Source organism: Euleptes europaea, chromosome 18, assembly GCF_029931775.1.
Source record: "Euleptes europaea isolate rEulEur1 chromosome 18, rEulEur1.hap1, whole genome shotgun sequence".
In the NCBI taxonomy this organism is placed as follows: Eukaryota; Metazoa; Chordata; class Lepidosauria; order Squamata; family Sphaerodactylidae; genus Euleptes; species Euleptes europaea.
The window spans coordinates 19,693,962-19,708,150 of NC_079329.1; the positions used below are offsets into that span (position 1 = coordinate 19,693,962).

The 14,189-nt window shown below is 41.7% G+C and overlaps 2 protein-coding genes across 2 annotated transcripts; one reads left to right on the forward strand and one right to left on the reverse strand.

Moving 5' to 3' along the window:
- Positions 1 to 208: 208 nt before the first annotated feature.
- Positions 209 to 6,170, reverse strand: LOC130490775 (olfactory receptor 2G3-like). Its single transcript, XM_056864581.1, has 2 exons — positions 6,084 to 6,170; positions 209 to 1,171 (listed from the first exon to the last, which is right to left on the reverse strand). The coding sequence occupies exons 1-2, from the start codon at positions 6,168 to 6,170 to the stop codon at positions 209 to 211; spliced, it is 1,050 nt and encodes a 349-aa protein (XP_056720559.1).
- Positions 6,171 to 10,998: 4,828 nt separating this feature from the next.
- LOC130490776 (olfactory receptor 1020-like) lies at positions 10,999 to 14,009 on the forward strand. The gene is made up of 2 exons (XM_056864582.1): positions 10,999 to 11,055; positions 13,050 to 14,009. Exons 1-2 carry the CDS (start codon positions 10,999 to 11,001, stop codon positions 14,007 to 14,009), a joined length of 1,017 nt encoding a protein of 338 aa, XP_056720560.1.
- Positions 14,010 to 14,189: the final 180 nt, after the last annotated feature.

The window sequence follows — 14,189 nt, forward strand, 5'->3', positions numbered from 1 at the left end:
CAGTATTTTAATTTTTATTTATGACAAGATGGGGAAAAAATGAATAGAAAAGTGCAAGGTTTCCCCACCTGGTATGATAAATGAGCATGGCACACATTGTTTTTATATACACACACAAAATAAGTTATTTGCCCCAAGGAAGTTCAGTAATTTCTGGGTGACAAGTCCTTTCTCAACACTTCATTTGATCCATCTAGACATTCGGAAATTAAGAAACCCTGTTGCTAAATTTCCTGGTACATCTGCGAAGAGCTTCCTTCACCTCTCGGTTTCTCAAGCTGTATATGAGCGGGTTGAGCATAGGAGTCAGAACAGTGTAAAACAGGGAAAAGGTTTTGTGTAGCTCCTTCAGGGTCACTGTTTCAGGAACAATATATACAAGGATTAGTGACCCATAGAAGAGGGTCACAACAATGAGATGGGAAGAGCAGGTGGAGAAGGTCTTCTGTTGTGCACTTTTGGACTGAATTCTCAAGATGGTGAGAATAATGCAGATGTAGGAAGCCAAAGTTAACACAAAAGGAGGGACAGTTCCCATGAGGCCGAGAATGAAGGTTGCAAGCTTCACAACATAAGGATTGCTACAGGAGAGGTTTGAGACAGGATATACGTCACAAAAGAAATGGTCAATTTCATAGGGTCTGCAAAATGTTAACTGTAACATAAAAGAGGTGATGATGGTGTTGGTCAGTAAGCCACTCAACCAAGATGTAGAAGCCAACTGCATGCAAAGCCTCCTGGTCATAAGAGCTGTATAGTGTAGAGGTTTGCAGATTGCCAGGTAACGATCATAAGACATCACGGCCAGAAGGTAACATTCAGTGGTTGCAAAGATACCAAAGAAATAATATTGTGCTATACAGCCCCCAACAGATATGGATCTGTTGCCTGTTAGGAAACTAGCCAGCATCCTGGGTAGAATGGTGGAAATGTAGCACATCTCCAAGCAGGACAAATTCATGAGGAAGAAATACATGGGGGTGTGAAGGTGCTGGTCTGTTGTGACCAGTAGAACAATTAAAAGGTTCCCCATAAGAGCCAAAATATAAATGGCTACAAATAACATAAAGAGGATAATTCGCAGTTCGAGGTGATTCCCAAATCCTAGAAGGACGAATGTTATCATGCTTGACTGATTTCCCCCAGTTTCTGTTTGCTGGTAAATATCATTCTGAAATAGAGTTTAAATGCCATTAGTCAATGAAAGAAAACCATTTTTTTATCCTCCCCTCCCACTAATACAAGCTGTTGACAGAGACAGTAAACTGTAAGGACCATTTAAGAAACGGCAAGTGGCAAGGCATTCTGTGTAATGTACTACATAGGGTTGCCAACCTCCAGGTACTAGAAAGAGATCTCCTGCTGTTACAACTGATCTCCAGTAGATAGAGATCAGTTCACCTGGAGAAAATGGCCACTTTGGCAATTGGACTCAATCGCATTGAAGTCCCTTCCCAAACCCCACCCTCCTCAGGCTCTGCCCCAAAAATCTCCAGGTATTTCCCAACCTGGAGCTGGCAACCCTAGACTGGAGAATCCAAATGGAGGGATCATATGTTTGAATTCCTCCTCCCAGTTAAGACAAATGTTTATAGAGAAAAAAGAGCACATGTTGGTCAGAGAATGTGCCAGGAGCATATTTTTACATGGGCCTGAACATCTGCACCACACACACACACAAAATATATGGCATTCTAGGGTTTATTTGTTTTTTAACAGAAAGGCAGATATTTTGAACCACAAACACATAAACCACTTCTAAGAGAGCTCTAGCCAAGGATCTGGAGGGCTGACTCAGAACCAAATGGCGTATTTTGTCTTGAGTGTGTCAATCCTGGCTGCCACATCTCTGCTGAAAAAAAGACATGGGGAAAGGATTGAGAAGGAGGAAGATAGTGTTCCCCTGCTGTTGCGGCTCCTGCTCCCCTTGCTTACCCTCCAGCTGGTCTTCCCAATTTGTGGTTACGTCCTTCCCACAAGCAGCACATGGCCCATTTTGTTCCTAGGCCTTGTCTGAAGATTTCCCCAGTACTTTCCCTCTGATTTGCTAGCACAAGAGGAAGCATGCTTCATATCAGAAACTATCTAGGGCTCCCAGAAGTTATTTATACAATTCAAGCCATTGTGGTCCAGACTAGCCTGATGTAGTCAGATCTCAGAAGCTATGCAGGGTCAGCCCTGGTTAGTACTCGGATGGGAGAACACAAGGGTTGCCAACCTCCAGGTACTGATGCAAATAAAACAGTAGTAGGCAAAATTGAATGAGAATGAGAATATTACTATTCCTAGGATTAAAGTGGATCTCCCTGACGGACTGCTATCTTGATAAGATAGCAGCCCGTCAGGGAGCTCCACTTTAATCCTAGGAATAGTAATATTTGACTGATAAAGCTACTTTTGTAGTGAAAACGCTGGAATACGTCTGGAGCCGCGTTACCATCTGTATCTCCGTTGCCTGAAGACACATTGACATTGATATTGACTAAAATATGACTCTATGTCTTACATGAACTTTTTTGCACTTATTATCAGCAACTCCAGCTGATTTTTTTCTTGACGTTGTTATTTCTTTCTTTGTAACCCTTGTTGCTTAGCTTCATTTGTACATTTATTTCTTTGTAATATAGTTACAGCCTTGGCTGTTTTGCTGCCTGCTATCCATTGCCTATTGTCTCATTCAATTTTGCCTACTACTGTTTTATTTGCATCATTACTATTTACAGTAGAGTGAGTTATTGGCATAACCTCCAGGTACTAGCTGGAGATCTCCTGCTATTACAACTGATCTCCAGCCAACATAGATTGGTTCCATTGGAAGAATGGTCGTTTTGGCAATTGGACCCGTCCCCAAACCCCGTCCTCCTCAGGCTCCACCCCAAAAATCTCCAGGTATTTTCCAGCCTGGAGCTGGCAACCCTAGAGACCACCAGGGAAATCCAAGGTTGCTGCACAAAAGCAGGCAATGGCAATGACCTCTGATTGTCTCTTGCCTTGAAAACCTTATGAGGGTGCCATAGTCGGCTGTGACTTGACAGCTGTTTCCATCAAGTCACTTTTTGCTCCCTGTCTGCATAAAACATGCTCAAGAACTGATCTTTTTTCCCCTTAGCCTTACCAGTGGAGGTCCTTAAAAGACAGAAAGTAAAGAGAGGTGCAGTGAAGCTTGCAGATTGTGCTCCCATTGTTATTGAATGGAGACCGCAGGGGAAAACAGGTTTTAAAGACTGGCAACTGAACTTACATTTCTTACTCAATGAGGAAGTAGTTGAACAGCCAGATTTAACATGAATTGAATATTTCAAGTATGCTGCCATTCTTGAGTTAAGGTGGAGCACAATTTGGGACAACAGGAAGGTGGAGATTATCATGTTTGATATGATGTGGCTAGGAATTAGAGTTGCCAACCTCCAGGTGGGTCTTTAAAATCCTATGGAATTACAACATCTCCCGACAACCGAAATCAGTTCCCCTGGAGAAAAGTGGCTGCTTTCAAGGGCAGGCTGTATGGCATTATACCCTGTGAAAGTCCCTCTCCTCCACAAACCCCACCTTCTCCAAGTTCCACCCCCAAATCTCCAGGAATTTCCCAACCCAGAGCTAGCAACCCTACTGGGAACAGCTAAGATTCTTAGGACAAACCAGATAGCAAAAGCTTCTAGTTCTGTAAAGCAAAATACTTTTTGAGTCAACCTATAAGCCTAGTAAATTATTATCACAGTCATTCACATGGGAACAGAAAACTAGGATTGTTCCTGTAAAAAACACAATGTGGACATCCAGTGAATACTATGAAAAAGAATGCAGAACAGTTTTGATTCCCCCCCCAAAAAAAATATTTATAAGTCATCCTTTCCACAAGTTACACATACAAATAATTTCTTAGGAGGTTTTTGGGGTGGAGCCTGAGGAGGGAGGGGTTTGGGGAGGAGAGGGACTTCAATGTCATAGAGTCCAATTGCCAAAGCGGCCATTTTCTCCAGGTGAATTGAGCTCGATTGGCTGGAGATCAGTTGTAATAGCAGGAGATCTCCAGATAGTACCTGGTGGTTGGCAACCATAAGGGAGAACAATGTATGCCTCCCTCAGTTCCATGGAGGAATAGTAGGATAACAATGCACTAAATAAATAGATAATGCTAGACCAGTGTGGTGTTATGTTGCTGTTGTTTTTTTAATCCTTATAAGGCATAAGGTGGACCAGAAAGGAAGAGGCAATTCCAAGAAGAAGTAAGTGAAAAAGTTGGGGTTTAGGTAGGGTTGCCATATTTAGGTTGGTGTCTGGCGTTCTCCTGGAATTACAACTGATGTCCGGTCTACAGTTTCACAGGAGAAAATGGCAGCTTCAGAGGACAGCCTCTATTGTATGCCATGGATTCCAGGTGAAATCACTCCCCTTCATAGGCATTGCCTCCAAATCTCAAGGTATTTCATAGGCCAGGGTTGGCAACCCTAAGTGTAGGGGAATAGAAGACCCAAACAAGACAGCAGTAGAAGATCTTATGAAGATAAAAACACACAAAAACGACTATAAGGAACATTGTGTATGAGAGGAGGACAGAGAGAGAAGCAGGAAGATTAATCTGGAATCATGTTCATCTCCTCCCTGCTCTTTGGCTGATGAGAACAAGCCCTTCCCTTATAGGCTGCAAATTTTTATAATGAGAAAGGCTATCAAATGCACATTTGGGGGGGATTATACAAGATCACCGAGCTATGGTGGATTTTATAGGGTGAAAATGCATGGTCGCTTTAGCCTCCTTTATTCCCTGTTTCAGTCAGGATCAAACGCATGTTCGGCGAAATGCATGTGTTCGATCCTGGCTGAATCCTGGCTGAAACAGGGACTAAAGGAAGCTAAAGCGACCATGTGTTTTCACCCATAATCTATTTTCATTCTTTGTGCTTTGAACACCCTTGTACTCTGTGAAAATTGCAGATCGATATGGCATAAACGTTCAATTCTAAAAATGTGAAAACCCCTCCCCAATAATTACAGGAACATTCCGCAAGCATGGAATCAATTTCACAGAGACTTTGCTTTATCCTCCTGAATAATCCTGCAGATCCCAGTGTGACAACTCCAGACACAGATCGTTCCCAGAAACAACTTTCTCACTACCAATCCTGTTAACTGCATGGGTCTGTGGTTGAAAATAGGTTGCTTTGCAATCTGGAACCAGTGGAAACTGTTCCAGAGGGGTAGCTGTTTGTGTCTGTTGCAGCAAAAATCAACAGGAGCCTTGTGACACCCTCAAAACTTTTCTTCTAGCACATGTGTTGTAGAATACAATACACTTTGTCATATGTATGGAGCTCATCCTCTCTAGGCTGGAATATATTTGAGGTTGTGTGTACGTGTGTTCCGTCGTCACAGGTGAGTTATGGCGACCCCATAGGGTTTTCAAGGCAAATGACATTTGGAGGTGGTTTGCTATTGCCTTCCTTTGTGTAGCAGGACTTCCCTGGTGGTGTCCCATCCAAGTACTAACCAAAGCTAACCCTGTATAGCTTCTGAGATCTGACTACATCAGGCTAATCTGGACCACAATAGCTTGAATTGTATAAATGACTGGTATTGTATTGTAACTTGAATTGTATAAATATCATGAAACATGCCTCTTCTTGTGCTAGCAAGATCAATGGTTTTTGAGGAGCCGTTGTGCAAAGGGAAGTGCTAGCAGAAGAGCATGCTGGGACTGGCCCAAGGTCACCCAGCAGGCTTCATAGAGAGGAGTCGGGAATCAAACCCAGTTCTCCAGATTAGAGAACGCCACTCTTTACCACTATACCACACTGAGGTTAGGAAGGAAAAAAAATCAGTCATAAATGACAGGGACACGGGGCTAGGAAATGCCGGCTGGGATGTAGCAATGGAAAATGCTACTGTAATCAAGAAAAGTCCAAGGCTATGAACTACAAACCAGAATATATGGAATAAAAGTAGGTCCTGGCATTTTCTGCAATGAGCCACCCACATTTCGGAGATATTTCTCAGTCCTACAGTATGATAACAAATGATAAATACATGCTTTAAAAAATGACCTCTCTTTTTTTGAAGATCTGATCTCAGTTCCAGCCATTCACCTGACCCACAACAGAAATCAGATCAATCAGATGTACTGAATACAGCTTCTGCTCCAAAGACTCAGCACCAGTGTTTACCAGCAGCATGGTGCAGTCGCAGTGCTTCTCCTAAGCAGAGTTACTCCAGTAAGACCATTGATTTCAACGAACTCAGGCTGGAATAGGTCTGCATAGGATTGCACTGTTGGTAGGAATAAAGTGTTCAGATTTTTTAAAAAAGTTTCACATTTAAACTGGCATGAAATAAAAATTAAAACATTGTCTCTCAGATTTGGTAAATGTAACTGGGTATTTACCTCTAAAATGGTTCTGGGTGGAATCTCTGATGTCTTCCTTTGATATCCCATTCCTAAGACACAAGTTTCTCCAGTTTGTCTTCTTTATGCTCCCATCCGTGCTTTAGATGGCAGTTCAGCAGCTTTCCTTTACATTCATTTATCTAGAAGCAAAATGGCAGTAGGTTCCCCCTCACCATGTACTTAAAGTCCACATGAAGAAACAAAATGAAACAAATTCTGAGGACTGGGGAGAGGGGAAAGTTTGTACTTCACTGGAGCTTGGCTTTCTATATTAGTAGGACCAGTGGTAATCAATCTTTCTCTGTTGAAAGTACGGGAAGGAAGGAAAAAGAAGAGAGGAAATTTCAGACCTCAGGGACTTGGCTGGCAGTTTTTAAAAATGTGAATACTAACTTCCGTAGTAACTTTCCCCCCCCTAATAGATAACAATTACATTTGACATTAAGTGGCACTATACTCGTTTTTTTGTTTGTTTGTTTTTTAAGAAATTCTTAACAAACAGTACCCCACCAAGAATCTTGTAGTCCTTTGGACAAAATGTCACCATAACTAGGATTCTCCAAAAGAATGTTAAATTATCAGATGCCTTTCATTTAAAAAAAAATTAGTTGCTGCATAAAACTTTGATGGCTGTCAACGTAGCCACTATTTATTGAATTCAGAAAAACTCATGGCAACTCCTTGCATAGAATAAGCATTTTGGGATAATTTAGAAGGTGAACTATGTTTTGTTAGCTTGCATATAGTGAGATAATCCAGTCATATTCTGATTGTAACAGCCCATTCCTGAGGATTGGGCAGAAAGTGGTCTGGAGGTGGAGTGACCCAGCCATCAACTTGTGGCCTCTTAGCATGGAATAAGAGGCACTGACGCTGGCGGTGGGGGCGGTTCCATCAGTGCCTGGGCACTGCAGAACTGTATGACGTTCCTCCGATCCTGCAGCCTCTCCGGGACCTAAATCCCAGAAGAGAATTGCGACACCCGCATGAGGGGGGACGTTCCTGGGGTGTTCCCAGGGGCGGAGCTGACTTTAGTCAACTTTCTAAGCCCCTCCAGCCCAGGATCACCCCCTTTAGAAACAGTGTTGCTGGGCCAGGTTTTTCTTGGCACGGCACCGCTGTTTTCAATGGAGGGAAAAGCCCCATTTTCTTTTTTAACTTTTAAAAAGGCTTTTTTAAGCCTTGCGGCAGCCAGGAGCCCTCTTTGGAGGCACTGCAGCAGCACCCCAGCTATGATGTTCCTGGCCGCCGCAAGGCTCAGGAATGGTCTGCCTCAGTACAATTCATTGATGGATTAGATGCATTTAGAAGGCTGTGATTCTTTTTTAGGACTGAGCTGAAAAGGACAGAGTGCACTCTGCCCTGGAAAAAAAAAACCTTTAAAATATCTTCTGTTTTCATATTCCCATGACATTATTTATTTGAACATGTTGAACAGGTTGAAACATCTATATACTGACAGGAAGATGTGACAAATCTAGAAGGTTCTGGTGTGTGTGTGTTTTATAGTAGGATTGCATCCTTTGCAGAGTTACTTCTTTCTAAGTCCGTGGACTTAGACACTTGTACTGTACCTCTGCTCAGGATTGCACTGTCGGTCTTTCACAATGGAAAATCATGAGAATACGTGAGAAGTGTTCTTAAACAGGATAAAGTTATATGCACTCTCCCACCAGGATGGACTGGTTGTGCTCCTTGAAAGCTAACACCGTTAACTAATATTTCTGTTTTCAATGGACTGTCTTTGAAAGCCTAAACGAAAAGCTTTCCCACACATGTTATTTCCTCACTTGTGTGCCCGTATTGCATCATTTCCCCCTCTTTTTCATATGTGTTTTGTTCCCTGAAGTGGTCACTTTGATATTTCATCGCTGTGTGTCTGGGTTATTTGTGTGCATTTTAAAAGTGCTTGTAAATATGCCTAAGAAACAGCTATGAAATATCGAAACAACCACTAGAGGGAGCAAAATTCAGGAAGAAAAGGAGAGGAAATCTGATGCAATCCAGGCACACAAGCCACAAAAATAGAAAAACCCTAAGACTACCAGCCTTGTTCTTTTATGGCTTTAACTCTCAGGTGTAAACCCAGAAAAATTAGATGCAATGGATTGGATTCATTGGATTGGATTTTCACATGTGCAACAGTACTTTTAGAAAAAGAAGCTCTAAAATTATTCTTGGCTTCCAGCTTGTGCTAAATAAATGCAATTGTTTTCCCGCTATGTTTTACACATGTGCAAGATATCACACAAAGCATTTCTTCTGACACAATTTCTAAACTGAATTAAACTCAGCTTTGCAAAACAACTGGTCTACTTTCAAATGCTCCATGTGAACAATGTTAATTCATCAAATGTTATGTGTTACAGATGTTGTGCTACTGCTTGCGCAAGCAGAACTATGCTGAGAAATTATTCCCTTCTGCTCAGGCATTGCGCAGTCCAACTAAGAATGTGTTCATTCTGTTCTCATGAGTGGTTCATGGGTGTTCAGGAAAAAAAGCAGCCAGGTTGTTGTTTTGTTGTTTTAGCAAAAATAGGAAATAAGATCCCTTATGTGGAATGAGAGCACATGCTACTTATAATCCTCCCAATATATGTTACTGGCATTTTGTGTGAATAGGCCAATATATATGTCTTTCCATGAGTATAAAGCTGCAGTACGCATTAATCTGAACTATCAAAAACCCTTTGTTCAGTCTGTTCATACCAAAGTTATCATAGAATCATAGAACCATAGAGTTGGAAGGTACCACCAGGGTCATCTAGTCCATCCCCCTGCACAATGCAAGAATTTCACAACTTCCTCCCCCACACACACCAAGTGACCCCTACTCCATGCCCAGAATATGGCCAAGATGCCCTCCCTCTCATGAACTGCCTCTCAAGAACTGCCTAAGGTCATAGAATCAGTATTGCTGATGGATGGCCATCTAGTCTCTGCTTAAAAACCTCCAGGGAAGGAAAACACCTCCCAAGGAAGCCTGTTCCACTGAGGAACCACTCTAACTGTTAGAAAATTATTCCTAATGTTTTGATTTAATTCAGTCCGTTGGTTCTGGTCCGACCTTCTGGGGCAACAGAAAACAACTTGCCACCATCCTCTATATGACAGCCCTTCAAGTACTTGAAGATGGTTATCATGTCCCCTCTCAGTCTTCTCCTTTTCAGGCTAAACATACCCAGATCCTTCAACCTTTCCTCACAGGACTTGGTCTCCAGACCCCTCACCATCTTTGTTGATCTCCTCTGGACACGTTCCAGCTTGTCTACATCTTTCTGAAATTGTGACGCCCAATGTGCATACCAACGTTTATGCTCCCATCCGTGCTTTAGACGGCAGTTCAGCAGCTTTCCTTTACATTCATTTATCCAGAAGCAAAATGACAGTAGGTCCCCCCCCCCCAGTATACTTAAAGTCTGGCCTAAAAACCTCCCGCCGGTGGTCGAAGAGGGACCTGTCAAACCTAATTCATAATTATAAAACATCCCGTTTTCATGTGGACACAACTTGGTGCTTTCTGCTGCCCTCTGGTGTCCCTTCGCACTGTAGTGGTGCTTTCCTTTGGGTCTTTGATTTGTGTCTATTTACTTCCGGAAACTAACACAATGGAAGAGCTTTATAAAACCTTCTCCCTATTCTACACTGTCTTCACTCCAGTGCTCGACCCTCTTATATATAGTCTGAGAAACAGAGAGATCAAGGCAGCTCTTTACAGATCAGATCAGATGAAGTTTATTGTATAAGGCTATAGGCTCTTTATAGAACTGCCACTAAAATTGCCAATGTCGTTCTTAACTCTGCTCGCCTTCCCAAGAGGGCCAGGAAACATGTAAAATGCATTTGCAACTTTCCTTGTAAAAGGAACTCAGGCTTCCAGAATTTTCTCTCCCTAGCTTCAGAGAAAGCCTTGTTATTTCTTATTAGGACTAGATTCTGCTAAAATGGCAGAATAGGCCTTTAACTTCTTTCATAAGGGTACATGGTTAGATGTTCATTTAACAGCTTGCAGAGGTCAGAAGAAGTAAAAAATATTTAAATTCCCAGCCAATAATTCCTAGAGCCGCCAAGAGGGAGCCTGGCAGAGTTTGGGATGGGAAAGAGGATCAGCAGGGATGTGATGCCTTCAGTCCATCCTCTGAAGTGGGCATTTTCCCACAGGACTAGATTCTGCTAAAATGGCAGAATTGGCCTTTTAACTTCTTTCACTAGTGTACAAGGCTAGATGTCCATTTAAGTCCTCACATCTGTAATGAAGATAATTTTCCTCAGAAGTAACAGTCCTCTGGGTTTCCCATGCTCTCCTGAGGACAAGTGTTTATCCTCCCTTCACTTCTGTAAGAAGCTTGACTCTAGCAGAGCAATTTTTGAACTCAACCACCACAACACTTTTTCCCTCCAGATGGGTAATGACGGTCTTTGGTGTAAAGGTTTAGAAAATAAATAGGGAGTCAGAAGAAGTCGAAGGATTTCAATATTCAGCCAAGAAGTTAAAAGATTTAAATACTCAGCCAATAATTCCTAGAGCCAACAAGAGGGAGCTGTTAAGTAAATGAGTTCAAGCAAAGGACCCAGGAAGAGAAGTGGAACGTGCCTTGAGATCCCCATACTCAGCAATGGGGAGCAGATGGAATATAACTAACATTCATCTTCCTAATGAAATTCACTTTGAGGTAAAGCCATTTTTTTCCGTATTACCTCGGGTTTCTGCATCACCCTGTGGAGAATCTTGTGTCTTTCTGTGGATATGTGCGACAGAGAGGTACCTTTAGCAGTACTGGAGGAACACATAGGTCTTATTCCGTTGCCATCTTGCATTCATTCTACTTATCACTGAAGCAAAGTAATATGGAAAGATTTTTTAAATTATGAAAAGGAGAGCGATTATACATTTTAACACTACATCTCTGTTTTCATTTTTACGTGATACAACAGCCCATACCATCTGAGATGTTTTACTTCAGACTTGACCAGTCATGGGGCCAGGTTTTGCGGCATAACAACTTGCCCTAAATAAAAATGCCACTCAAAATACATGAGTTAAACTATGATTTTTGTATTGAGCTGATCTGACCGATCCAAAAGAGTCTAAAATTTCTTGGTTGGCCACCGAGTGATCTGTTATTTGCATATGGCCAAGATACAAATATGGCTGGGCAGAAGCTGGGCAACTAGCCTGAAGAAACAAGATCTGCCCCTTTTAACAGAAGCTTAATGGGACGTTGTTTACCAGGTGATGCTATGTTCTTTCCATGCCATGCAAAGCTCATTTCTGGAGAAAAGTAGTGCCTACATTATACTGTTTTTTTAATTGAAAAAATGCATCCTCATAACTCATTTCCACAGCCTACGTGTATAATCTGTTGAACCTTCTGCCCCTAGAAATTCCAATGGCCAATAAAATGAGGACCTTTAATTGCAATTTATGGAATTACTATTTGTTGAAATAGCAATAGTTTTTGATCCGGCTGTTTAATTCATCCATATCACATCATAAGTATTGGCTTGCCTTGTTTTCAATATTGTGTGTGTGTGTGTTTGGGGGAGGGGGAGTAACTTTGAGAAAGCAGGCTACCTTTTCCCCTCTTGCAGCTTTTTTACTGCAATTCATCTCCTCCAACCAACTGCCTCCCAGCTCCAGGGCTGGGGTGGAGAAACTCTGTGGACTGCAGAGAAGCTACCACCAGGAACGGGGCTAGCACCTTTACTCCCTTTTTTACTCTAAGTTTCTTCCTTTCAAAATTACTTTTCAAAGGAAAAACCACTGGATCTATCCCATGTGCACTTGTACATAATGGAATGGATCCAGCCACCATTTTCACTCACTCTCACTATTCTTAATACCTTCACTGTCCACCATGGCATAGGTAGATAGATGAGAGACAGAGAGACAGAGAGAGAGAGAGAGACAGAGAGAGAGAGATTTTAAAAATGGTTAGATCCAACCCAGTGTGTAGTCAGATCTACACTAGCATGACATTGGGTTTGCACTCAAGCTTTCAGCTACTCTAGATATTCTCCCAATTGATGTACTGAGAATGAAAGGTCTGGGTCAATTACATCATAGTAAGGCAATATTGATAAAGATATATTAAGCTAAAATGACAGATTAAATGAAAATGTAGCATCATATCCCCTTTGTCTAGCCCAATACAGATTTTCTGCGTAATTAGAATTCCAGTAGTGATCCAAGATGGAAGGAAGTATCAGGTGTAAGGGTGGAAAACTCCCTTTGAGTCTGGGCATATCTGCTTGTCAGCTGCCTGAGCTCCCAGTCTGGCTGAACATTACTGGAAGAATCCATGTAAACTGAAACTCTAGTTCACTTTTATCTTGCCCTTCCTCCAGTAAACTCGGGACAGCTTAAACAGCCTTCCTTACCTTTTATCTCTTGCTTTTATCCTCATAATAAGCCTACAAAGTAAGTTAGAACAAGCAAGAGCAACTGGACCATGATTACTCACGCAGCTTCACCACTTAAAAGGGATTTGATCCACTCAAACCATTATGCCATCTTGGTCCTAAATGCAGGCTTCAGATATCGTGCAAAAATGTATCAAATCTCCATGTGTTATGTTTTTGTATACCGTGTATACCATGTACAAATATCATTCTATACAATATATAAATATAAGCTTTGTCTCATAAAATTCTTTATTTCCAACAGGAAATAAATAACAGAACAAATCAAACTATCGTCACAAATTTCATTCTCTTGGGATTCAGTGACAATTCAGACCTGCAGGTTCTTCTCTTCTTGTCTTTCCTCGCCATCTACTTGCTGACTGTGGCTGGAAATATTGTCATCATAGTTCTTGTTGTTACAGATCTACACCTCCACATCCCCATGTATTTATTCCTAGGGAATTTGTCCTGCTTGGAGATTTGCTACACATCAACCATCCTACCCAGATTGTTCTTCAGTCTGCTGACTGGGGATAGAACTATTTCTGTTCATGGTTGCATTCTCCAATATTTCTTCTTTGGTTCTTTAGCATCTACTGAATGTTACCTCCTGGCTGTGATGTCCTACGATCGATATTTAGCCATATGCAGACCATTGAGATACACATATCTTATGAATGGCAGGATTTGCTTCTGGCTTCTTGCCATCTCTTGGATGACCGGTCTGTTAAATATCAGCGTAATAACATCGCTTTTGTTCAAGCTATTATTTTGTGGCCCCAATGAAATTGAACATTTCTTTTGTGACATAGCCCCTCTGTTCAAACTTTCCTGCAGCAGCACACACTTAGTGGAACGTGTAAATTTTATTTTTGCCTCCATAGACACCTTACCCCCATTTCTACTTACCCTGATCTCATATCTGTGTATCATCATCAACATTCTCCAAATGAAGACCAAGGCTTCCAGGCAGAAGGCCTTCTCCACTTGTTCCTCCCATCTCATCGTAGTGACACTTTTTTATGGGTCTCTGATTTGTGTCTATTTACTTCCGGAAACTAACACACTGAAGGAGCTTCATAAAACCTTCTCCCTTTTTTATACCGTCTTCACTCCCATGCTCAACCCTCTTATATACAGTCTGAGAAACAGAGAGATCAAGGCTGCCTTTGCTAGAACTGCCACTAAAATGGTCAACGTAACTCATTCCTTATCTTTATGAAAGTTTATCTTTAGTAGTAGTAGTAGTAGTAGTAGTAATGGTAGTAGTAGCCTGTACAGGTGCACAACAGTTCAATATTGCTAAAGTTACACTGTACTTTGTAGAATCCTAATTTTGCCATGACTTGCATGATGCAATATATTTCTTACCACAGAGCCATAATTAGTGTGTTATACTTGT